We start from the raw sequence: 26,076 nt of genomic DNA, 5'->3' as shown, positions 1-26,076 counted from the left end.
CAACTAGGTCCAGTAAAGAGATAAGTTATTTAAAACTCTATTCCCTTTACCAAAATGTTCTCCTGATCCCCAAATGGTCAGTCACATTACCAGACCAATATAAGTTTGGATCTTACACAGCATACCATGCTGCCAGCGAATCCTTTAGTAACTAAAACTAAAGGTTTATTATAGAAGGAAAGAAACAAATGAGAAGTGAAATATTAAATGGTCAAAGCAATCAGATACATACAAATGACTTTAAAGTCCATATATATCAGGCCCTTAGTAGAATTGTGGAGTTTGCAGGCTTGTACAGTTCCTTTGGTGTACACCCAGTGCCTAGATGGGTCTCTCAGTTCTTAGTTTCACAGCTTCAATTATAGATGAGTTGATCCAGAGTTAGGAAGCAGGAATAAAGACAAGATGGGGATGGTGCAGCTGCCTTGTATGTTCCTTTGTCATGTGACTTGTCCCAAACACAGCCACACAGCAAATGGCATGGAAAAGTCTCTGAGTCCCCGGTCCATAGGCATGTTCTGTACATGCCCTGGTGACTCATAAGGTGTAGCTCCTGGGTTCTTTCACTGGATTCTTTCATTGTTCCTGTGAGTTCCCTTGATGGGCCATTAAGCAGGGTTAGTGCTGCTGCCATCCTGTCTGGGGTGTCACCCAGAAACACAGCGCAAATTGAAATACAAATATGCCATACATATTTAGAACTTAGAATACAAAATTGACACATACATATAAATGTGCTTATCATTCTTAGTGAATTATAACCTTTCCAATGGTACCTGACATGCCATATCTCGTACGAATTACTGTAATTTTGCAATATTGATATCAATAATATTATAAATGGTCACCCCAATCCAGACAGTGTCACACATGGGAATCTTTGTGTGGTGTGAAGTCAATGTAAACATCTCTGCACCACATCACCTTAGACCTCCATGCAGGGGTCGTATCAGAGGTGGACAGGGCGTGTACTAACGGCGGGAGGGGATAAGTTAAAACATATGGTACTTTGCCAGATCATTGGATGACACAACATATGGCTGGAGCCAGAATAATTTAGAGCAACCTTTAGGCTGTTCTAAGTTAGGGTATGCCTATATAGCAGCTGGGATGTGTCATTCTCAGTTAGGATAGACTTATGCATACACTAGCTCTGCTCAAGCTAGCATGCTAAAATTGCAGTGTGACAGTGGAGGCTTGGGCTAACCATTCGAATAAATATCCTGAGGGTTGGGTGGGATTGTACCAGGGCAGCTAACCTGAGATGTAGCTGTGACTACACTGTTAGTTTTAGGCATTAGCTTCAGCAACGCTAACACATGTACATCTATTTGAGCTAAGAATCACACCTCCTGGCTGTTGTATAGACATACTCTTGGACTCAGAGCCTCTTCAGCATCCGGCCAACTCAAGGTGGGTGACACAGCAAGGTGATTTAGATCCACCTCATGCCCCTTACCATCCTCCCCCAGCTGTGCTGAAAGTAAACTCAAGATACCTGAATATTGCGCCCGTTGGCTGTCATTCCAAAACCCATTAACTAACATCTTGTATTTCCATTTATTTGTTATTGATTTCAGGCTGTCCTCAGCCAATTTTATCTCTTCTTCATTGATTTGCTTGCTTGTTTGTTTCACATTCAGTTGACCTCGTTGTCACTCACTTGGTGGCTCTTTAAGGTACTTCAAAGCAGTTTGAATCTCTCTAGGCTGTTTTCAGCAAAGTCCGAGAGTAATTACTGTGCTTAAAACTACAAATCAGACATGAAAGTCATTTCCTTTTTAATCCCCATTGTCAGCAGTACTTTTTTTTGCTGCTGAACAGCCAATTCAAATAGCTTAGGAGACCTTTATGTCCTGACAGTGGAATTATCATTCCAAATCAATGAGTTACCCTTGAGAAAGGAATACTTAGGGCTCTTTAGATTACATCAGGACAGCAATGCCATTTACACACATCCACAGTTAGCTTCCAGAAACATTTGGATTTAAGGCATTGCATTGGGTTAATCACATTAAAATACGTTAGTCAGATCATGTTATAAATTGTTATATAGGTACTGCAGGGCTCAGTGCAGTGTGATCAACATCACCTAATAGGACACAATACAGAGTGTATGAGTAGTTTAAAAATTCAGAGTGGCAAAAAGTAATATTAAAACTCAATTATTTGTGTAATCAAATTTCATTGAGAAGTGTGTCCAGCAGAGTTGTATTCTAACTATTTCAAAGCACAAAAGATGTTTGGATTGAACAATTGTTTAATTGAATCTTTTTCTGTAACAACCAGTTCACTGTGATCTGCTCTGTCTAGTTAAATCAGTACTGAAAACAGCAGCTCATTTAATTGAGGGTTTGGGTTTGGGGAGTTATTTGGGGTTTTTTGCATTTCTTTCAATTTATCTGCTTCTCAATACTTAAAGATCTATATTTGTTTGATAATTTTAAGAAGAGTATTTAGTACAGGAATAGCCTGAGGCCCTTGTCAAATTTGGAAACACACTTGCAAAAAAAGGGATCAATCCTACATCCCTTGTATACTGAAAACTTCCATTGGCACTGAACATCACAGGGTGGGCTCTCCTTCCCCCAGAGAGTTCATGTGAAGTTTTGGGTACACCAGAAACAGATGATCTGTCCCAAGTGTTTCTAACTATCTGAGGACTAGTCTACACTGGACAGTTGTTCCACTTTACCTGTACCAGTATAGTTAATGTGGTACAACCTCTTCAGTGTGGATGCAGTTATAAAAGTGCTTTATACCAGTATAGTTATTATCATATGAGTAGGGGAATAATAATTTATATTAGTAGAAGACCAGGTCTACTCTTGAAAGGCTTTGTCAGTATAACTATACTGGTATAATTTACTGGCAAAGCCTCCTTGTGTGAATGCAGCCTAAACCAGAAAAAATGCACTTTTCAGACCCCTCTTGAGTGAAATAAACTGTGCGAGCAAATGCACAATTTTTCTGGGATAAATGTGTCTACCCTAGGGGCTTTTTCTGGCACAGCTCTGCTGGTCACAAATCATACCCATATCATACCCCTCGCTGACATAGTATCCTGGCAGAAGTTTGCAATGTTGACTGGTCTAAGTCACTTTAATACAACTATAACTGTGCTCACACTAGGGCTTTTACTAGTCTAAGTATTTCAATGGGGGGGGGGAGGGATCACACTTTTAACCAACATAGTTATACCAGTAAAACTGTTAAGCCATAGACCAAACCTGAGTAACATAAACACTCCTTTCTGTTCAGCTCTGAGACAAATCAGCTATTTGTATTTTTCAACAAAATATTTTAAGTGTGATGCTTAGTTCAGAAGAGTTTTTAGCATCTTAGACATATATCAAAGTGACCATTAAGTATTTTACAATCAAATGTACTACAAACTTTTCTCTCTCTAATCAGCTGAGGATAGTGGGAGTGAAGTCCTGCTAACTACCATTCTTCCTTTCTAAATAAATGTTAACATATCTTTTTTTTAAACCATGCCCACCCTAGAATCACCGCATCTTGGTATCCTTGAATTCATAACCTCTCTGCTTAGAGATACAACAGATTGGTTAGAAAACACTGAAAAAAGTAAATCTTTATACTGTGCAACAACATAGGAGTCTGACTCCACAGTCTCTCTTATTCAGACAAGGAATGGGAGGATGTATTTGAAATCCAAGAAACATGTAAGGTGTATTTACACTGCAGTCCCAGGTGTGATTGCAGCTTGTGAAGACATACCCACACTAGCCTTAATTTAGTTAGCTCAGGTCCCAGAGCAGTGATGCTGGGGCAGCATGGACTTCAGCATGGCCACCCAAGTAATTACCCAGGGTTCTGGGCAGGTTAGTGCAGTCCCACTGAAACCCATGCTGCCTGACTTCACTGCTTTGGTTAACCTAGCTAGGTTAAAGCAAGCTTGGATATTTCTACACAAGCTGCAGTCACACCCTGTGATTGCAGTGGAGACATATCCACAGAGTATGTTATAGGTTGGCTGTTATAATCTAAAATATTGCTGACCCATATATACTGTAATAAGACTATTAAATGTTTAAGAATTATTCTGTTAATTCTCTGAGACATTTAACTCCTTTTGGTTCACTGAGTCTCAAGAAATGGAGCTGCCTGGTGCTTAAGATCTTTGCTGTTTTATGTTTTCCTTTTCCTCCTTCTCTAAGGCACTCCTCTTAAACACATGACATCTTTAATTAATTTGCAGTGATTAGCATAGCATATATGTGCATATTTGCAACGACTTGCTCTTAAATTTTAGCTTGAAATATATGTAATCATATAACATACGGTCAGTTTGGAAAAGCTAAATCCATCCTCAGGTTTTGCATTTTCCTCTCCCCAGTATCCAGAGGTACAGCTACATGTCCAAATCTCTGTCTAGAAATTGTTTTAATTTGAAATCTTGGGAAGATAGAAAATCTGTTCTGTTCTCAAAACACACACGCTGGCTGAAGTTGCATTTTTTTTTAATTGGTTAAACTTTTTATCAATGAATAATGGCTATTCATCCAGCAATCTACTTATGATTCAAAATAATTGTTGCCCTAAACCAGTACCACATGATCAAAGGGCACTTGATAACAGAATTGGGAAGGGGAATTGCACAGGTCATGCAACATAGCTTAGGAGTAATAAGATAATGAAATTCAGAAAGGGAAAAGTCAGAATGTGAATATGTGACATCTTGAGAATAAGGTTATCAAGGGGTGAAAATTGTGGAAATTCTATCACCTGAGATATTTAAAATTGGTTTGGACAAAACCAATAAGGAACCAATTCTGCACTAGCAGAGAGATGGACTGGATGACCTAAGTACACTTTTCCATCTCTAGCTTCTCTAAGTCTGTTTAAATGAATACTTTCTATTCTATTTCCGCCTTGCTTGGCCTTCTTTTGTATCTAGCAGCAGGAGATCATTATCCTGTGATAGTGCTTGACTTTACTGCCAGAAGAATATAGCTTAATTTCCAGTGTTTTTCATTGGACAAAGTTATGTTTTAGGATATATGGGGCCAAAAATACCTGCTCCAGTTTAGCTACAGTAGATAAGTGGAGGAGGGATAGGAAGGCACTTCCACTTCTGTCGACCCATGTGGAAGGTACCTTTAATTTGATTGGCATCATGAGGAATTCCAAATGGTGGGAGGCAACTAATGAGTTCATTAGTCTCTCAGATTTGAAAGCTTTTTAACCATTTGCACTTTGTATCTTTCACAGACCATCTGAAAGGAGAGAGAACCCAGCGTCACATGCAAAGGGCAGCTTTAGGTAAGAGCAGCATGTTCTTGTATGAATCATAAAAGTGTATTTGGAAGAGAGGGCACTTCCAAGTGTTTACACTGAGTGTGAATATAATACATTCAATTGAGATCAAACAAAACATTGTGGCTTTTTAAAATTTTTGGATTATGAATTTCCTGCAATAGTTGATGCATTTTTTCCTCATATTGTGTAGAACTGGAAAAAATGTTTCAAAGGAATACTTTATTTGCCAAAAAATGCAGGGTTGGTGAACCCAAAACTAAAAAAAAATTGGGGGGCCAGATTCACAAAATAGGAGGACAGTGTAGTAGTGTTGGTCATGCCCCCTCATAACTTTTGGCCCAGTAGTTAGCCTAACCACGAGGCTAAAGAGTCATTATGACTTTCTTTCTCTTGCCCAACATCATTACAGAGAAAACCTATTAAAAACAATAAAACAACCTACGCTCATGCTAATAAGCTTACCAAAGATCACTCTCCTGCCCCCAACTCCAACATGGGTGATTAGTTCTTCAAACCCTACATAGAGGTTTTTCCTATGATCACAAATTCGTCACAGGTTTAGCTTGGAACCAACATGAGTTAATGAGTCCCTCTTTTATCCAGTTTGGGCTTTTGAAGAGACCACGAATAGGTAATCAGCCATACAGTGAGTTTCTCTTCAAGATGCAGCTTCAAGTAGATGGCTCTTGAGCTGTCTAAGTCGCATTCCCTTCTTCCTAATATTTCCTAGGACCCCCACTCAATTAAAAACTCAATCTTGTCTGGTCCATTGTTTTACAAGAGTCCTTGAAGCACATAACACTTCCCACTGTTTACATTAGTCCTGTCTCCCTCTTAAAAGAAGTTACATACCATTCCACAATAACATAATCATTTGAATGTTTAACATAATGACCTGCTAAAATACTTTGACTTAATTCACTAAGGTTTGTCCAATTTATTGTCATATCTGTCACGCCTTTCACCTGCCCCATCCAGCTTGCCCTACAGAGCGTCACACACATACAGATGCTTTTTGATATGTTCATTTTAAAATGTTTTCTCTAGATTGCAGTAAAAGGCATATTTTGAGTTTAGGGTTTCAAAGTTTTTGGAGTGACATGACCCACCTATAGCACTTAGATGACATCCACTTAATAAAGAAACACACCACGAGCTACTCATTTGCTCAACTATTCTGAAATGTTCTTATTTCTCTCTTCAATACTGACATGTATAATAAAAGTTGAAAAGTTCTGTGCTTCCTTATTAGGTTCAACCAGCTCCATTTGCTCTCTTTTTTCTCCTTTCTCTCTCATCTTTTCTTTTCTCCCATTCTTCATCCCAATTTTCTACCTTCATTTTTTTATATATGTTTTTAAGTCCCTCCTACCACTGAGCTGCTTGTTTTCTTTGGAGCCCACTGAACACATTAGGAAATAGCAACGCCAGTCAGTGAATGAGAAAAGGTGCTGCTTCCTAAGATACTCATTTAGACACCAGTTGAACCAACTTTATGTCCATTATGTAGTATATTACTCTGTTAGTGGTACCATTGTTTTCAATAGGGCTGCTTGCAGAGGAAGAAGCAATTTAACTTGGGTAAGGAGGGCAGATTTGGCCCTCACGGAGGAACCTATCTTCAGATTTCAGAGTCAAAGAGTGTCTTGTTTTGTCATCATTTTTATTACAAAACTGTTTTGCCAGGATTTATAATTTAGCTGTAGAAATTAGGTTTGGTCAGAAACTTGGTATTCATGCTCTAGTCTTGAAGGGGGCAAATCCCACTGAGCACCTGGGCAAAACTTTCTTTGAAAAACCCCACTCCCCACACTATGTGAAATGACTGGGTGAGTCAGAGATGGTTAACTAATTTCCTATTGTCTGTTGATCTCCTTGGGTCCCCACAACAAGACTTCAACAGCTGTCTCCTGTGTCTGATTCAGATCTCTCAGCTCTGGCATAGGTTGATAGCAGAAGTTTTAGTGCAGTTTAACTCCTGCACTGGATTAAGATGGGATATGATCATTCAGGTTGGAGTATATGGCCTTTGCCATAGCTCTCTCGAGTTTTGCTTAACATTTTAGAGCTGGGTGAAATTTTTCGCATAAAGCATTTTTTGTTTTTTGATGAAAAATGCAGATTTCGTAACCCAGAAACATTTTGCAAATTTGTGTCGATTTCACCAAATTGTTTGTCAAAAAAGCCTTTACAACGTTTTTTAATCAAAATGTTTTTATATTTTTTAGGTTCAAAATTACTTTTTGTTTCAAAATTTCCTTTAATTTTATTTATGAAACAACCAAAAACCTTTTAAAAAGGTCAAAATGTAAACAAAACATTTCATTTGACCCCCACCTTCCCCCCCCCCACACACTTTTTGATTGGACAATTTTTTTTAAATGGTTTTGGGGGTTTATTGGGTTGTGTGTTTGTGGTTAGGTGTGGTGATGATATTGTTTAGTTTTTGTTTGTTTGCTTGTTTGTTTTGTTTTAGGAGTTACCAGTGAATGCTATGAGTTATTCTTGGAGCTCTAATTAGCACTCATTCAAATGAATAGGGCAGTTCACACCTCAGAGCTATTGTTCCAATGGATATTTGCAAACTCAGGCAGACCTTGCTGAATTAATTATACTTAGATCATGTTTTGGAGTTTTCTCTGCAGCCATAGCAACTAGAGATATACTTGGTTTTTAAAAAATGTAAGCTGAAACTCTGGAGGATGATTGAAAGATGTGTCCATGACTCTCAACTAGTTCTTCGCACACTCCTATGGGGGAATGACACTCCACATTTTGAGAAACACTGGTTTACCTCATGCTTATTCCCCCAATTTAAACTGAGCTCAGTTTCTTCCATCACCTTATTTTTCATAACTGAGAAGCCATTTAAAATTGTTCATGTGAAGAAACAAGTTCTCCATCTATAGTAATGTCATGACCGAAGGGGACACAAGTGTTTTCAATCACAAAATGGCAGAAACTGAGAAAAGTGGTAGTCTTAGTTTTCTCAGACAGATCCAAGGCAGTCCATGGAGGATAACAGCTTTAATTGAAATAAAAATGACCTGATTTAACATAATCATTTCTGGCATTGAAAGTCAATGTCTTATGCACAAACTATTTAAAGGCATTTCCAGGAACAATCCAACTGTTATCTACTAAGTAGTCCAAAAGTTTAAGTATTATTTTCTCCTCAGTGGCAGGAGATAAGCAAAAAAACCAAACCAAACAAAAAAAACCCACTGCCCTATGCAGCTAAGTGTCAGAAGAAAGCCTTATAATTTGGTACCTCCTATATATTTGTGTGAATGTGTACATGTATTTGCACATAACTGAGTTTTTCAGTCTTTAAAGTTCACTAAATTTTAAGCAAAACAGAAGCAATCTGCTCAGTTGGTGTGTAATGCTACCAAGTGACCTAAGGATGATGGCATGAATGGAAGTGGTACAGAAGAGCAATTTCTCTTAATATTTCATAATTTTGATTATACTACAATATCACAGTATGTTCTGTTCCTCTGGATATTTGTGTTTGAAAGCTGAAGCAACAACAATCTATTTCTGTAAGAGTTCACAGTTACTACTAGCAGTGTACTGACTTAATTCTTAGAGTGACCTCTAGTGGCATTAAGGCCATTTCTCTTGTGGCTGAATTTAATTTCTCCAATGTTTCTATTGGTTTGATGGAAAACAATTGGTAATGCTTAGCCTTGAGAGTTATTTTTGGAATTCTGAGATTGAAAGGAGGTGGATCAGGTTATGTTTGTTTAAAAGCATAAATTTTCCACTAATCCTAGCACAAGGATATCAATAGTAAAGTTGGGCGAACACCTCAAAAAACATTCCATGAATATTCACTTGGATAAAAAAAAATGGAATTTATGTTGGCTGTGTTCATGCTCCTTTGGCATTCACTTTCCTTGGCTGTTGTAGAAAATTAGTTTACTGACAGGAATGTTTGCAGAAAAAGCAACTTTTAAACAGATATTAGAAATATTCATGGAAGGTGAATTTTGAACACACACACACACAAAGTATTTGCACAGGAAATGTATCTTAGGGTTTTATATTGCTCTTATTATTGTAGTACCTAAAATACACTGAAGTCAGTGGAGTTACTCCAGGTTTTCACTAGTGCAAGAGAGATCAGAATTTAGAATATTAGACAATTGTAAAGTTGCACATTTTAACAGACCCACTCTTTTGGGTCCACAAACCACTTAAACATCATCTGCAGCAGGTGGTTTTATGTATCTGACTCTGCTGTTGAGGTTAAAACAGTCAGAAAAATAAACTTACACTCAAGGCAGTGATTGGGCAAGCAGTGAGAACTTTGCTGCTGTAGTACTTGAGGAGGTTTCAGTTATCTTAGGAAAGTTCTAGTGGTTTGGATTTTTTTTCTTTTATGTAGATATAAAGTTAAAACTCTAACAATATTTTTTAAAAACAGGAATCTTCTTAAACATTCCCTGAAGCCTCCGGCCCACAGAGAATCCGTCTTTGTATAATTTCTCTTTAGTTTTTGTGGGGTGTTTTGTATTTTTGTTTGTTGTTGGGTGTTTCTGTTTCCATTAAGAAAAATTGCTCTTCTGTACCATTTCAGCAGTTTTTAACATTGCTGTACCAGGTTCAATCTTAAAATATCCCCAGAGGCACACATGACTCTCTGTTTTATCTTGACCTCAGGAATGACAGTACTGCATCTGAAAGTGAAATCCTTGCAAGAATGCTATCCTGAACTGCCAGGTCCTGAGAAAAGTCTGAGGTTATTCCTAGCTTCCATTGAAGCTTCCTATATGATCCCCTCAGCTTCAGCAGACAGTACCTCAAACATGAAGTACAAAAGGCTTTAGGATCAAGCAACTTCCCTACTACAGGCCAAGATCTTGGTATCACAACTGCCGATTTTTGTTCAGCTCAACTGTGCTGGCATCCAGCAGCATTTCACTGTCCTTGTGGTGGCCAGCAGTCTCCACAGGCCTTCTTGAAATAGACATTTCTTTTGAAGTAGTACAGAAATAGGATGTTAAGCGTGGCCTGCCTCATTATTCTGCAACTCCACAGGATGACTGGTAAGTAGCATTGGTAAATTCTGCATTTAGAAGCCCTGATTCTCAGGTCTAGTCAAGCTGTGCAAGGCTTGAGCTACAAAGTGGAAACAAAAGTGGCTTGTTGGCATCTTAGCACCTCACTGATTCTGGGGCTGGGCAGGTCTGTGTTGGAGTACAGGAGTGCTCCAGCTGTATGCCATTCTTCTTAGACGTCGCCCCCTCCTTTAGTGGCCAGAAATTTGTGAATGTGCACAGCTGCTATCCTGGCTCTATACCACTGCAGGATTTCCCCTATGACAGTGTGCTGGGTGTACGAACCTCACATTGGGAAACGGGAGGGTTAAAGAGCCCTCATGGTTACAGGAGGCTTCACCCAACCTTGCCTGCTGAGCATGCTATCAGTGAATGTGGAGCTTAAAAAACACAGCATAGCGCAGTCAGGGTGTTAAGTAGGAAGGAGCAGACTTGCGTTGGTGGCTCCTGCAGGAATCCAGAAGGAGCCTCACATATCCCTGAGGCCAACCTCAACTTGGAACTGCAAGCCACGCAGAAGAGACAGTGGAGTAGCTGTTTGTGATTGGGGGAGGGAATCTCCTGACCCCCTTCTGGAGAGGGTGCTTTGTGGGCTGTTAGCCAGACCTTCACCATGCCTCTGGAAAGGCTGGGATGTAGTAGGAAGTAACCCAGGGCGTAGCTGGGTGATACCCTAGCCCGCGTTGCACATCTGAACTGCTTGCCCTAGGGCCCTGGGTTGGAGCCTAGACGAGCAGGAGGACCTAGGTTTTCCTATCACCAATCCCCTGGACTTGCACCATTAGATGCTATCACCAAACCTCTGGACTTATACCACTAGGCACTACTGCCACACCCCACCCCACCCCAGACTTGAGAGACTACGTGCTGAAGCCAACCACAGACTTGACCACTAGGTAGCATGGCTTTGATCAGTAGGGTATGTGATCTAAGGAGATGATCCCACCTCCCAGTTAGTATACTAGGTAGCTGGCTAAGCTGACTGTACAGCCCATTTGCACCCACAGAGCAGTGCAAAGGGTCCATAGCATAACACAAAATATGTCTTGAGTGTTTTGGGGCATAATCAGCCAACAGCTCTCTTCTCCTTCCAGCACTGTAATTACCTTTATTCCACTTTGGAAGTGGGGGAGCACAGACAGAGTTCTCAATTGTTCTCTAGAGTCTCAGTTTCAAGTTTTCACTTGCTATGGTTGTGAAGAAAATCTTCAGAACATGACCAAATGTGACCCATGAAGCAAGAGTTTTACTGAGTCAGCAGAAAGCTTGAAGCCAGTGGTATGAGCTACTCCATTCACTTCAATGGGTGCTAACACAGGTGCCCATGGTGATACTTTACCTGTTAATGTTGTTAACCATATCACTGCTCTTTATAGCATGTGAGGAAGGAGAAGTGTCACAGGACTTGGTGGAGATGGGGGGACTTCAACTACCCAGACATCTATTGGGAAAGTAATACAACAGGTCACAGATTGTCCAACAAGTTCATGGAATGCATTGGAGTCAACTTTTTATTACAGAATGTGGAAAATGTCATTGGGGAGAGGCTGTTTTAGATTTGATTATGATATATGAACTGGTTGAGAACTTGAAGGGGAAGGCAACTTGGGTGAAAGTGGTCATGAAATAATAGAATTAATGATTCTAAGGAATGCTAGGAGGGAAAACAGCAGAATAAATACAATGGACTTCAAGAAGACAGACTTTAGCAAACTCAGAGAACTGGTAGGTAAGATCCCATGGGAAGCAAGTTTAAGGGAAAAAAGAGTTCAGGAGAGTTAGTAGTAAGAGACATTGTTAGGGACACAAGAGCAAAGTATCCCAATACATAGGAAAGATAGGAAGTATGGTAAGGGAGGGACCATCCTGGCTTAACTAGCAGATCTTCAAAGACCTGAAACTCAAAAAAGAAACATACAAAAAGTGGAAACTAGGTCAAATTATGAAGGATGAATATAAAAAAAACTTTAAAAAATGTAGGGACAAAATTTGAAAGGCCAAGGCACAAAACGAGATTAAGCTACCTAGGGACATAAAGGGTAACAAAAAACCAAACATTTTACAAATACATTAGAAGCAGGAGGAAGACCAAGGACAGAGTAGGTCCATTACTCAATGAGGAGGGAAAGACGATAACAGAAAACACAGCAATGGCTGAAGTGTTAAATGCTTTTTTTGTTTCAGTTTTCACCAAAAAGATTAGCAGTGATTGGACGACTAACATAGTCAATGTCAGTGTAAATGGGGAAGGATCTGAGACTAAAACAGGGGAAGAACAAGTTAAGAATGACTTAGACAAGTTAGGTATCTTCAGGTCAACTGGGCCTAATAAAGTACATCCTAGAACACATAAGGAACTGGCTGGAGATCTCTGAACCATTAGCGATTATCTTTGAGAACTCATAGGAGATGAAAGAGATCCCAGGGCACTGGGAAAAGGTCAAATATAGTACCTTTCTGTAAAAAAAGGGGAGTATGGACAACCTAAGCAATTATAGACATGTCAGCTTAACTTCCACACCTGGAAAGATAATAGAGCAAAAAAAAATCAAACAATTGGTTTGTAAGTACCTAGAAGATAATAAGGTGATAAGTAACAGTCAACATGAATTTGTCAAGAAAAAATCATGTCAGATTAACCTGATACCCTCCTTTGACAGGGTAACAAGCCTTGTGGATGGGGGAAAGCGGTAGGTGTGATATATCTCAACCTTAGTAAAGCTTTTGATACTGTCTCACATGACCTTCTCATAAACAAACAAGGAAAATATAGCCTAGATGAACATAGTATAAAGTGGGTGCACAACAGGTTGGAAAACTGTACTCCGAGAGTAGTTATCAATGGTTCACAGTCAAACTGGAAGGGCATATTGAGTGGGGTCCCACAGGGATCTGTTCTGGGTCCATTTCTATTCAATATCTTCAGAAATGACTTGGATAATACCATATAGAGTTCACTTATAAAGGTTGAGGATGATATCAAGTGGGATGGGTTGCAAGCATGCTGGAGGACAGCATTAGAATTCAAAACGATCTTGACAAACTGTAGAAATGGTCTGAAATAAACATGATTAAAGTCAATACGGACAAATCCACAGTACTACATTTAGGAAGGAATAATCAATTGCACCAAAAATGGGAAATGGCTGCGGAGGATGGAGTACTGCAGCAAGGATCTGGGGATTATAGTGGATCACAAACTAAACTATGAGTCAACAATGTAATACTGTTGCAAAATAAATGAACATCATTCTGGGATGTATTAGCAGGAATGTTGTAAGCAAGACATGAGAAGTAATTCTTCCAGTGTACTCAGCACTGATGAGGCCTCGCCTGGCATATTGTGTCCAGTTCTGGGCACTGCACTTCAGGAGAAATGTGGCCAAATTGGAGAAAGTCCAGAGGAGAGCTCTGGATTTGAAAATGATTAAAGGTCTAGAAAATATGACCTACAAGAAAAGACTGAAAAAAAAAATGGGTTTGTTTACTCTGGAGAAGAGCTGACTAAAGGGGGACATGATAACAGTCTTCAAGTATGTAAAAGATTGTTATAAAGAGGAGGGTGATAAACGTATCCACTGAGAACAAGACAAATAGTAATGGCCTTAAATTGCAACAAGAGAGATTGAGGCTAGACATGAAAAAATAACTTCCTGATTGTAAGGGTAGTTAAGCACTGGAACAAATTATTTAGGGAGGTTGTGGAATCTCTGTCATTGGAGGTCTTTAAGAGCAAGTTAGACAAATACCTGTCAGAGATGGTCTAGATCAGTGTTTCTCAATGTGGGGGTCATGACCCCAGAGGGGTGCTGGAAAGGTTTAGGGGGATCACAAGCAAGGCTGGCCTTAGGAGGTACAAAGCAGGGCAATTGCCCAGGGCTCCACACCACAGGGGGCCCCACGAACCTATTGTTTCAGTCCAGCACTGGGCTGAAGCCCAAAGCCCTGAGCTGGTGGGGGCTGAAGCATGAAGCCCCAAGCTTAAGGCAGTGGGTTGCAATTTTTTCTAGGGAGTGTCACAATTATATTATAAGTCCAAAGGGAGCCGCCAGCCAAAAAGTTTGAGAAACATTGGTCTAGATAATACTTAGTTGTGCCTCAGTGTGGGGGTCTGGACTAGATGACCTATCAAGGTCCCTTTCAATCCTACATTTCTGTGATTCTATTATTTTAAGATCTACACCAATGTTTCCCAAAGGAGGTGTCTGTGCCAAGGGTAGCCCACCTGAAAGTGACAAAGTCAGGGCAGTCTACAAAAGGAGAGTAGATTCTGCCCAACTGGTGGCTAACACTGCAGTTAGATTCATCAACCAGTCACAAACAGTGCTTCTGATTCCCCACACTGGTTATCAGGAAGCTAAAACAAGAAATACACAACTCCCTTTACTGAATTTCAGTCTCTGGCTCCCAATCAGCAACTAGGTCCAGTAAAGAGATAAGTTATTTAAAACTCTATTCCCTTTACCAAAATGTTCTCCTGATCCCCAAATGGTTAGCCACATTAACAGATCAATATGAGTTTGGATCTTACCCAAATTACCACACTGCCAGCCAATCCTTTCGTAACTAAAACTATTTTTATTAGGTTTATTATAAAAGGAAAAAAACAAATAAGAAGAGAAATGTTAAATGGTCAAAGCAATCAGATACATACAAATGACTTTAAAGTCCATGAATATCTGGCCCTTAGCAGAATTGTGGAGTTTACAGGCTTGTACAGTTCCTTTGGTGTACACCCAGTGCCTAGATGGGTCTCTCAGTTCTTAGTTTCACAGCTTCAGTTGTAAATGAGTTGATCCAGAGGTAGGAAGCAGGAATGAAGACAAGATGGGGATGGTGCAGCTGCCTTTTATGTCCCTTTGTCATGTGGCTTGTCCCAAACACAGCACATGACATGGAAAAGCCTCAGAATCCCTGTCCATAGGCATGTTCTTACATGCCCTGGTGACTCATAAGGTGTAGCCCCTGGGTTCTTTCACTGGATTCATTGTTCTTATGAGTTCCCTTGATGGGCCATTAAGCAGCACAAGTTGAAATACAAATATTCCATACATATTTAGAATTTATCATACAAAATTGATACATACTGTGAGAAAGTCAGGCCAGAGGGCCTCAAAAGGGCATACCAGGGCCAGAGTGTGAGCCCTAGAAGGCCAAAAACCCTTTTTCCTGCAAGCAGGGGAGAGATGATTGCAGGGCAATTAGAGACACCTGGATCCAATGAAGGGCTAGTCCAGGTGTGCTTAAACTCTGCCTTCCCTAAAGGGAGGAGGTAAGCACAAGAGAAGGAAGCTGCCAGAAGGCTGGTAGCAGCTGGAGGAGAAACACTCCCTGGCCCCTAGCCAGGAGACAGTGCTTCTCTGCAGCTACAGAAGGAGAAAAGCCCTGGCTCCCGCCAGCAGAAGGAAGCTGGAGCAAGTTACCTCCAAGGGGAGACAGGGTTACTGGGGACTCCCTGGCCCACTACAAGGGGTTGAAGTGTGAGACGCATGAGGGAGAAGCTGGCTGTTTGCCACAATACATATAAATGTGTTTATCAGTCTGAGCAAATTATAACCTTTCCAATGGTAACTGACATGGCGCATCTCGTACAAAGTATTGTCATTTTGCAATATTGATATCTGTAATATTATAAATGGTCAGCCCAACCAGACAGTGTCATAGTAGGCACCCTGAAGGACTAGCCAAGGCACACAGTAGGTGTATAAATTAAGATGTGTAGACTTTTAACAACACATGGCTGATTTGCAGGGGGTATGCAACTGATTTCATTCCCCTGAAAGGGAGCTTAGCGTTCTAAAATTTGAGAAACATTGCATTAGAGCAGTGTTTCTCAATTAAATTTGGCCACGGAACCCTTTTCAATTCGATAAATAATTGCGGAACCCCCCAACTCTTAACAGTATTTTTACATATGGGGCCAAAAAAAATGTCGAAATAAGCAAATTATATACAAACAACTAGGTCAGCGTTTCTCAATTAAATTTCCCCGCGGAACCCTTTTGGCGCCGCGGGGAAATTACACTCATACTCGATACCCTCCGCTGAAAAATCCGGGACATCTTCCCTTTTTCGGCGGTGTGGAGAACAGCTGCTCTCGGCGGCGCAATGTCACTTTCTCGCGGAACCCTAACAGTGTTCCCACGGAACCCAAGGGTTCCGCGGAACACCAATTGAGAAACACTGCATTAGAGCAATTGGAAATTGATCATCTGTTTTTCTAAAATGCCTGTTGTCATAGTAAATAGGATTGTCGGTCACTGACAATGTGAGAGGGTGCTTATATCAGTCTGAGAGAAGAATAGTCAAAGATTGTTTCCACAGGATGTTTCTCATTTTGTATTGTCTTGTTAGCACAGTGTGATTCCATGTCTAGAAAGCTTCTACATAGTCAACCTCAACTGAATTTGATAATTTTCATATCTTTTGGAAAGAAGCTATAAAATTGTCATCAAAACACTTTGTGAAGATCCCTTCCAGCAAAGTTTCTGTTGCTGCCAATGCTATTGCCATATTCATTTGCACACTTTTCTCATTCTGCAAGGGTCTGGAAACCATCTGCTCTTCACTGAGCAGATCTGGATGTCACACACAGTGCAACACCAAATTCAAAATCTATTGACTTAATCAAGGATCATGCAATACTAGAAATACTTTTGTCAATCTTCCCTCGTCCACCCCCCACCATTTTCTTCATTTCTTTCTTGCAGATGGAATTCTCTCCATTAATACATTACAGCTGACAGCCCCAACCAGTAGTTTTGGCTCATACTGCTTAGACATTATCTGACTCCATATGCGCTTCTGTTACTCAAATTATTTTCATATTTGGAAGTATTCAACTCTTGAATCAACTCCTTTTGCGCAGCCTGAAAACCTGATAGAAGTTGCATGAATTCTCTAAAAATGTGTGCAATTGGCTCACAATACCAAAGAAGCTGCAAGCATGGGTGTTTTATTTAATATTCTTTCAACTAACTTCGCCATACATTTAGTATAGAGCACAAAATAAACTGCCTTATGCATTTATATGATTATTTGCACTAACATTGCACCCATCTAACCTTGGCCTCTAATTTTACTGACATCCAGAGCATTTTCATGGAGGCATGAAAGCAGCAATTTGACCAGTGTTTCACTGTCTTTTCTATATGTATACCTTTAAGCACTTCAGTCATATCACCATTTATTTGAACATACTGGATATTTGAGAGATTGACCAGTTTTATTTACAGCTGAGTGGAGTTAATGCAAACAGCAAAATAACTTGTATTCCTGATTTCCTTTGTAAAAATCTGTACAACTTCTAGATGCTGCACACAGGAATCGTGTGTGTGTGTATATATATATATATATAGGCAATGCTTAATTTGCAGTTTACGATTTGCAGTTCATAGCTCTGGCACCCCTAGGCTTGCTGTATCAGTTATGAATGTAAAAAAATGTCTTGAGCCCCAGCACCTAACTACCTGAGCCCCGGCAGCTTTTTCATTACAAATTAAGCACTATATATAGGGAAAATAGGATGGCATGGTGTGGTATAAAGGTGTTACTGGCATGAGTTTGGGATGAACCCTACCTTAGGTTGAAGTCTTACATTGCCAAAAATGGGTAAAAAGTGCAGGGATGTTAGTTTAATCTATAAACACATTATGTACAATTGTTCTTGAAAGAAAGCTCAGAGCAGAATGATGTAAAGTGAGTTTGTCTGAACTAAAAGAACTGTTGATTGTAGTTTCCAAGGCTTCTGGTGAGGTTACCGAATTATTATAGCAATATATCAATATGTTCTTAAAATAAGAAATGTGCATATTTGGGCCAGCAGAAATTTGTTTTCAGGGAGCTATTTTGGATCATTCAAGATAGTCATCCCTTTTGGACATTCCTTTTCTGGGGAGCATTCACTAAGCAGTGAACTTCCAGCGTGGTAGGGGAATTGGAGCATTCCTCAACACTGATGTTAAGGCATTATCCAGCAGCAGCTATAGGACCAACACCACCTCCAGATTGCAAACTCTAGTGAAAAAAGGCTAAAAATGTCTGTATTACCTCAATTAAAGGAGCAGATAAAACCTCACCACATCTTCCAGTTACTTGCCCCAACATAGAAACATCTTCATATTATCATTGAGATTGAAATTCAGCCACCTGGGTGTCACCCATTCCCCAGTCTTGCCCATACCCTGGGTAAAACCTTTGATAGCACTGTCTAACTCATATGAGGGAGAGAAATATATCTGGGTTTCATCGGCTCACTGAAAACTTCATGGCCCATTCTTCCTCACTAAACCATTCAACAATCCCATATATCCATTAAATAAGAGGGCAGACAATTTGGAGACCTGCAGAACACCTTGAACCACCAGGGTAAAAGAACAATTGCCCCAAAATACCCTCTGGAATCTCCCCAGAAGATAAGAGCAAAGGCTGCACTATTTGTTTGTATTAGCATGAGCAGATGAACTAACACCATTTTATAATTAATGGTATCAAAGACAACCGATAAAGCTAACAATATCAGCATAGATACATAGTCTTTATCCAGCAAAAGGAGGAATGCATCTACAAAAGTTTCCTCTGCAGCTCTGTGCAGTACTCAGGGCCATACTCAGAATGACAGGAATCAAGGAGATCTGAAGTAACCAGGTTTATGGAAAATTGTTTCACCAATATTGACAAAGTCAAACAGAGAAGACTTGGCATTTGTCTCCTTAAGATATTGCTGTTCACCTGTGGGTGCAGACAGCTCAGTCCACACCTACTTGATCTTATCCACATAATGATGTTGAATGTCCTCACAATGAGTCTCTTATCAGCCATCAAATGAAGACAGCTTGGACTAACTTGAAATAAATCTGCTGATCAAAATGTAAAGATGCTGTTGGGGAGCAAGGGAACTTTTCTTCACCCCCAGTGCAGCCACTGTATGACATTTCAAGAAATGTTTATGATCCATTTGGTCAGAAACAGCATAAGATTTATACTGCCAGGGCTCTAGCTGTCTCCCTTCCCCCTTTACTTGTCTCAGATAATCTGTAAACCATGATGACCTGTCAGGATGAAGTTGGGAAAGAGAATATCATTTCCCTGATAGAGGCCATTTCACTGATGGTTGAAGACCCTCACCCCATCAGGAGACATGTATCCCAACCTCATATGCCAGGCAATGGTTAGTCCCTTTGGTTCATATTGAACTGAGTATATGGCTGAAGTCAACTGCATCAAAACTTGACCAGCACATGTCATGCAAATTATGGATAGTTGGCACTTTACTAATCACTGACCTTGCATTGATCAGCATGAAGTGAAGGCCCAGAAACTTGTTCACTGGTATCTCATTCTTCTGAGAGCTAATTAAAGGTGAAACTAATGGAATTGAGACCAAACCATCTTGATTTTGAATTATACACAGATCTTTTCCTTTCTTGTCTCCCCTTGCCTACCACCACAGACATCAAGAGACCCTCGCAACCAAACACCCTGCCAGATTTCTACAATCTCAGCATGTGACAATGTTGTTCACCCATCTTAGCCACCCTTCAGCCATTGCAGGACTGCTGCAGCTGATTGCCTGTGATGGGGTGTACCAACCCCGCACTGGCCCAGCAAGGATTAACCACTCACTGTGGGCTCAAGAGGCCATGCCTCCGCACCCTGGTTGGGCATGCTTCAGCTGGAAGCAGGATATAAAAAGAAGCAGCTCAGCTCAGTCTGCGCTGACTGAGGAGGAGAGCGGATGTATGCTACAGGCTCCTGCCAGGAAGCCTCCAGGGTTCCAGACTGCAGATGCCAAGTCCACTATAAGACCCCAGTCAACCATGGAGATAGAGGGAGACACGTGGCCACTGTCCCAGGGGAAACAGCTGGATCTGGGATCAAGGATAGGAAGCAGCCCAGGGAACGCCTTTGTTGAGATAGAAACCTGAACCTGAAATTAGGACTACCGGTTCTACAAGGCCCTAGATCAGGACCCAGTGGAGTAGGGTGGGCCCAGGTCCCCTACCTCTCCCACACCTACTACAGGATGCGGCGATCACCCAAGGGTTTTAGGCACTATTGCCCGATACTGTGAATACTGTGCACTGTTGCCTGAGATTATAGGCATTGGGTGCTATGGCCCCGCTTTATTGACTCTGGCCACTACGCCTCACTATCCTGAGGACCAGGGCAGCTTTATTGACTTTGGCTGCTAGGCCTTGCTGCCTGAAAGGTAAGGGGCTGTAGTCACTGAAAGGGGGTGAGCTTCCCCTCACACTTTCTCCTCTAAGGTCTGATATCTGGTGATACTGTCCAAATAAGGACTCCACAGGGCAGGCTAAAATGTTAATCTATAATGCAGGTTGCCTAACTCAACCCCAAAAGTATTCCCCTAAATTCAGTAAGTCTCACTTTCCTGCTTTAGGCAGACACCGCTCCAGCTTACTCTATACTGCTTTTGAGGACAGATATCTAGGTCTGACCCAGTGGCATACTATGACTCTCCAACACCCAGGGGCCAATGCTTGCATTTGCGGGCATCCCCTCCCCAGTCCTCCCACATCGCATACCCTCTCCCCTCCTCCCATGGGTCGCTTTTTGGGGGCTTGTTCCCAGCAGCAGCAGCAGCTTGGCCACGGCTAGTCACAGCCACTTCCACTTGTTTTGGGCCGATTGCTTCCACAAACTTCCGGCTTCCGACGCCACATGACTGGAACTGGAAATACAAAATCTGCCATCTTTGTTTGGGGTACTGGAACTGGAAATACAAAATCCGCCATCTTTGTTTGGGGTACTGGAACTGGAAATACAAGATCCGCCATCTTTGTTTGGGGTACTGGAACTGGAAATACAAGATCCGCCATCTTTGTTCCAGAAAATGAATTGGGCTTGTTTTTAGTCATGTTTTCAGACAGGACAGTGCCTGGGGGCCATGGCCCCCTCCCGCCCACTCCCATTGGTATGCCACCGGTCTGACCTACATATCAGTAATCAGAGCCAAATCTTGATTTCACTCTAATTGACTAGTTGATTGGTTACTCTAGTGTGTGTCTGTCTCAGTGTCCCCTGTCAGAACTGATGCTCTTTGTATAAATAATTGTTTTTGTGAGAGAAGAGGACTTGAACCCACAATTCCCACCTCCCAGCTGAGTAGTTATAACTACTGTGCTATAAAGTCAGTCTCTCACATGCTTCATATTTACTTATTTATACAAAGTGGAACAGCACCAACGAGCAATTGAATAAAACTCTTAAGCCCAGTGGTTAGGGTATTCACCTGTAATGTGGAAGGCCCAACTCCAAATCAGGCATTTGAACCAGGGCCTTCCACATCCCAGCTTTAGGTCAATGCTCCAAATCAGGCAAAGCAAGGATCCTAAGATGGGTCTCTTACACCCCAGCTGAGTACTCTAACCACTAAACTATTGGCTTTTCTGTGGACTCGTCTTCTTTCCCTTCTCCCTCTTCCTCCTGTCAAAAAACTTTAACAGGACTCAGGTGCAGAACAGGATTTTTTTGAAATCTCAAAAAGATTTCACAGCATGGGAAATCTGCTTCTCATCCAGCAGGATAACTTCACACTTTGCTGAACTAAGGATAGAAGCAGATTTCAGAGCCAAACAATCCTCTTCCACTGAGACCACCCTGTATCAAGCCTCCAGATGTTAAGTTCTAGGGTCTATTGGTGAGAGTGCCCCTGCTGTCTCAACTGTCAAGTAGGTGCATATGGAGAGAGGTGGCTTCTATGGTAGTCAGGATCCAGCCATATACGGCTTTATAGATCACATCCAAGAGGAAAGGTTACAATGTCCTAGCCAGATATACATGGAAAAAACTTTATTAATTATTGCTGCCTTATCCAGTTGGGCATCCAAGAAGACCAGATTGTGATGCTCACATAGACAAATGGGCATATCCCCTCAAAAGAGGAAGCAGACATAGTGACCATTTTCTCTGAATGTTTCAAGCCTGCCCAGCAACACCTTCTCTTCTCACCCTGACTGAACTTCTAACACCTTCCTGTCATCCAGGCTCCTATCTTGACCAGATCTGAGCATAAAAAAGCTACTGCACCATTTGGATCCAGCTGTCATCTGTATCCTGATGGCACTGCAGCCCAAACATCTCACTATTATAAAAAGCAACTGAGAAGGCTCAAAAGTAATTTCTATCTCTTTGCTTTTTTATTGAAAATGTCTATTCCAAACTTAGCAAAGAGACTTTTTCATGGAAGTGCTTAGATGTTATTGTGATGGGCAGCATAGGAACCTTAAAATGGGTGGATGACAAACCATGTGCCCATTTTATGAGAAAGAAAATAATACCATAATTCAACTGCCAGGTATGGCTTTGGGTAATAAAATAGGCAAGATAACTGATGACACAAAAACTTTATGTAATCTTGTGGCAAAATTCCATTAGTAAACTTAGTTGAGGTTCTAGATCAGTCAGTGTTTTCTGACCGTGACCCAGCTGTTATATTATTCCACTAGATAAACTGACGTGTGGAATACATTAAATTTCGACCTATTCACCTGCATTCACCAAAATTTACTACCTGTATATTTAGAAACCTTTAGCAAAGTTTTAACCACATTGATTTCAGAAGTTCCCATGGCTTGAGTACAGCTGAATTGGAAACAACACTTTTTGTTCTGTGTACCATGTATTTTGAGGAGTAAACCAACATGATGACAAGAGGCTTCAATGAGTGGAAAACAAAAATGCAAATCTGTATTTGACCAGAAGAATTGTTAAGAGACACCAAAGCAAGACCATGTACTCCAGGTGTCATACTACACTGGACACAAGTTAACACAAGCATGTGAGGCCAGTATAGTTACAGTGATACAATCATACAGAACAAAGCAACACATTGAGGGATGTTGTTACTGGCATCTGTGCTAACATTCAAAATAAGAGACAACATAATGGATGTGGCTTTTAAAAACATAAAAAACACCAATAAATTTAATGTTTCAAAGTTTGAAGATAAGTCAATTGTTTTATTTCAATGCATAGAACATACCATCTGGAAGAATGTTTTAAACATCGTATTAGAAAATAATTAGAGATAGGGCTGATTGAAAACCCACAATTCAAATACTTCAACCTTTGGGAAAGTTTGGATCTAGATCTGCATTTTGCAGTTCATATATAATGTGTCCATAATGCCCTCCTGGAGAAAGTCACATCCAGTCCTTTTCAGTCAAACAAGACAAATCGAACTGACCTATCGGAGGAATAAAAAGATAAGGAGAGAGCCCCAGTAACCCCACTCCCCCTACAAACAAACAAAAAGGGATATTCTTTTTAAACCATCCCAAACAGCATCGTATGCTCCAGCTTCATAGAACAACCACCTCAGGACTGAGTTTGCCAAGAGTAGCAGAATTGATAAAAGTAATACAAAGATTAATTGGACACTGAAGACAGCTCTAACTGTGATTACTTCAAGTGTCCATAAATTTAAGTAGTTAAACACGAGATTGTCTGATGCTAAAATGAAAACCTTTGACTGCAAAGGTACAGCTGAAGGGCAGGACAAATGTTAATTGAGGTACTAGGACAATAAATCTCTAGAATGTCTGACTTCTAGAACAAGTTCATGGCCAGTAATATATGGGTTCCCTAGAGAGATTAAAGTTCAGAGTCACTGAGAGTTGCTTTACAAAACTGATCTTCCCTTTGATTGTGGACAAACATCAGCCAGAATTTTTCAAGTGGGTTGACTAGAAAGTCTGTCATGGTAACTCTGATGATAACAGTATGTAACAGTGACTGAAAATAGTGCTTTTCATCCATGCTTGTCACAATGCTTCACAAAAGTAGGTAGGTATTATCAGTTTCTACATGAATTCTGTGATTCCCTGGTCATAGAACTTGCTGCAGAATTCACCCATTGCCTTAAAATCATGCTCCAGAATCTCTGCTTTCATTTAAAAAATTGTTTCTAATCCTTTTGGTTATGAAGAAAACCTTAAAAATAAACTGGGTGCAAACTGATGCTGAGCTGTCTTCCTGAGTCAGCAGACAGCCTGTAATCATATGACATGTGAATTGCCCCATTCATCTCAATGGGTTGTCATCTCTGAAACCTGAAGTTAATTTTAAATACAAACATTCTTAGCTCTTTCACTGCTGATTATTTAAAGACAAATCCCTGGCTAATGTGCAACGCAATCCCAAACTGCCTCCCACACCTCTGCCTAAAGCTGTAACTGTCCTGTTGTCAGCTATCAAAACCTCCAGCTTCCACAGTGCAGTTGGGCATTGTTGATGGAAGACTCTAAGGGCTTGTCTAAACAGAAAGTTAATTCTTGGCAAGCTAGGGTATAAATCTACAGCACACTAGCCTGCTGTGCTCTAACTGATCATGTGACCCTGCTACTGCCCATTGAAAGTTCCATAGTGCACTTTTATCTGTCGCTGTTTGAAAGGTCAGGAGCTCGACACACACTATGGTATCAGCAATATGGTCCCTGCCAATTAGTGCATGGCAAGCCAGTGCACTGTAGATTTACACCCCAACTTGCCAAGTATTAACTTTCCATTTAGATAAGCCCTAAAGCCTGGTCTACACACAGTTTTTGCACAAGAATAACTATGTTGGTTAGGGGAGTGATTTTTTTATTACCAATATAGTTTTACTGGTACAACCCCTGCTGCAGACACAGGCCTTGTCTATACTAGCACTTATGCCGGCAAAACTTTTGTCACTCAGAGGTGTGAAAAAAATACCCCCTGAGCAATATAAATTTTGCCAGCATAAATGCTTGTGTAGCCATGTTATGTCAACGTGAGAGAACTCTCCCACCAACATAATAAAAACCACCAAAACGAGTGGCAGTAGTTATGTTGATGGGAGAGCATCTCTCTCCAACATAGCACTGTCCACACAAGTGCTTATGCCAGCAAAATTTATGTCGCTTAGAGGGGTGCTTTTTTTCACATCCCTGAGTGACAAACGTTTTGCTGGCATAAGTGCTAATGTAGACAAGGCCACAGTTACACTAGAATAAAGATGCCTTAGGTTTGGTCTACATTTAATAGTTAGATCAACATAGCTACATTAGTCAGGGGTGTGAACAAACCAAACTCCCATAATGAAAGTAGCTATGCTGACCTAACTCCCAGTATATAGACAGCTGTGTTGACAGAAGAATATTTCTGTCAACATAGCTAATTTTGTTCAGGGAGCTGGTGTTCCTACACTGACAGAAAAAAGCCTTCTGTTGGCATATGCAGGTTATGCCAGCACAGCTACAGCAACATAGCTATGCCCGTATGGTCTCTGGCCAGGTCTACACTCAAAAGTTAAGTTGACCATGCTATGTCACTTGGGAGTGAAAAATCCACACCTACAAGTGACATAGTTAAGCTGAACTAAGCCCCCGGTGTAGACATCACTATGTGGACGGAAAGAACTCTTCCACAAACATAGCTATGACTTCTCGGGGCGGTGGATTAACTATGGCAACCAGAGAACCCCTTATGTGAATTTTCAATCTATCTAAACTTGCATGTGCATTTGTTTGTGTATTGGTCATGCAGAGATGCAATAATCTGAAGCTTTTAAAATGCCTTATGTGTTTGTTTATGGATAAGGAAGCACAGAGCAGCAGAAGAGAAATCTTTTGAAAAAATTTCCTCTAACAGAAAAAAAGTATTTTTGTTCTGTAACTGCCTTGAATTTGTAAGTTAATATTGTGGCTTGTGCATAGTAATACTTATTTTGGTGGGCTGACCC

General features: G+C 40.7%; 1 protein-coding gene across 2 annotated transcripts in view; it reads left to right on the top strand.

Moving 5' to 3' along the window:
• Positions 1-26,076, top strand: part of KIF6 (kinesin family member 6) — a 272,771-nt gene that overhangs the window by 227,422 nt on the left and 19,273 nt on the right. For both annotated transcript variants that reach the window (XM_067564771.1, XM_067564772.1), the window contains exon 16: positions 5,236-5,286. In XM_067564771.1, coding sequence (XP_067420872.1) covers positions 5,236-5,286 — 51 coding nt within the window. The remainder of the gene's footprint in view (positions 1-5,235; positions 5,287-26,076) is intronic.

Source organism: Emydura macquarii, unplaced genomic scaffold (genome assembly GCF_026122565.2).
Source record: "Emydura macquarii macquarii isolate MOO-44397 ecotype Brisbane River unplaced genomic scaffold, CSIRO-AGI_Emac_v2 contig_2676, whole genome shotgun sequence".
NCBI classification, from domain to species: Eukaryota; Metazoa; Chordata; order Testudines; family Chelidae; genus Emydura; species Emydura macquarii.
The sequence above is the reverse complement of the archived record's forward strand: the minus strand, read 5'-3'. Positions and strand labels throughout refer to the sequence as shown.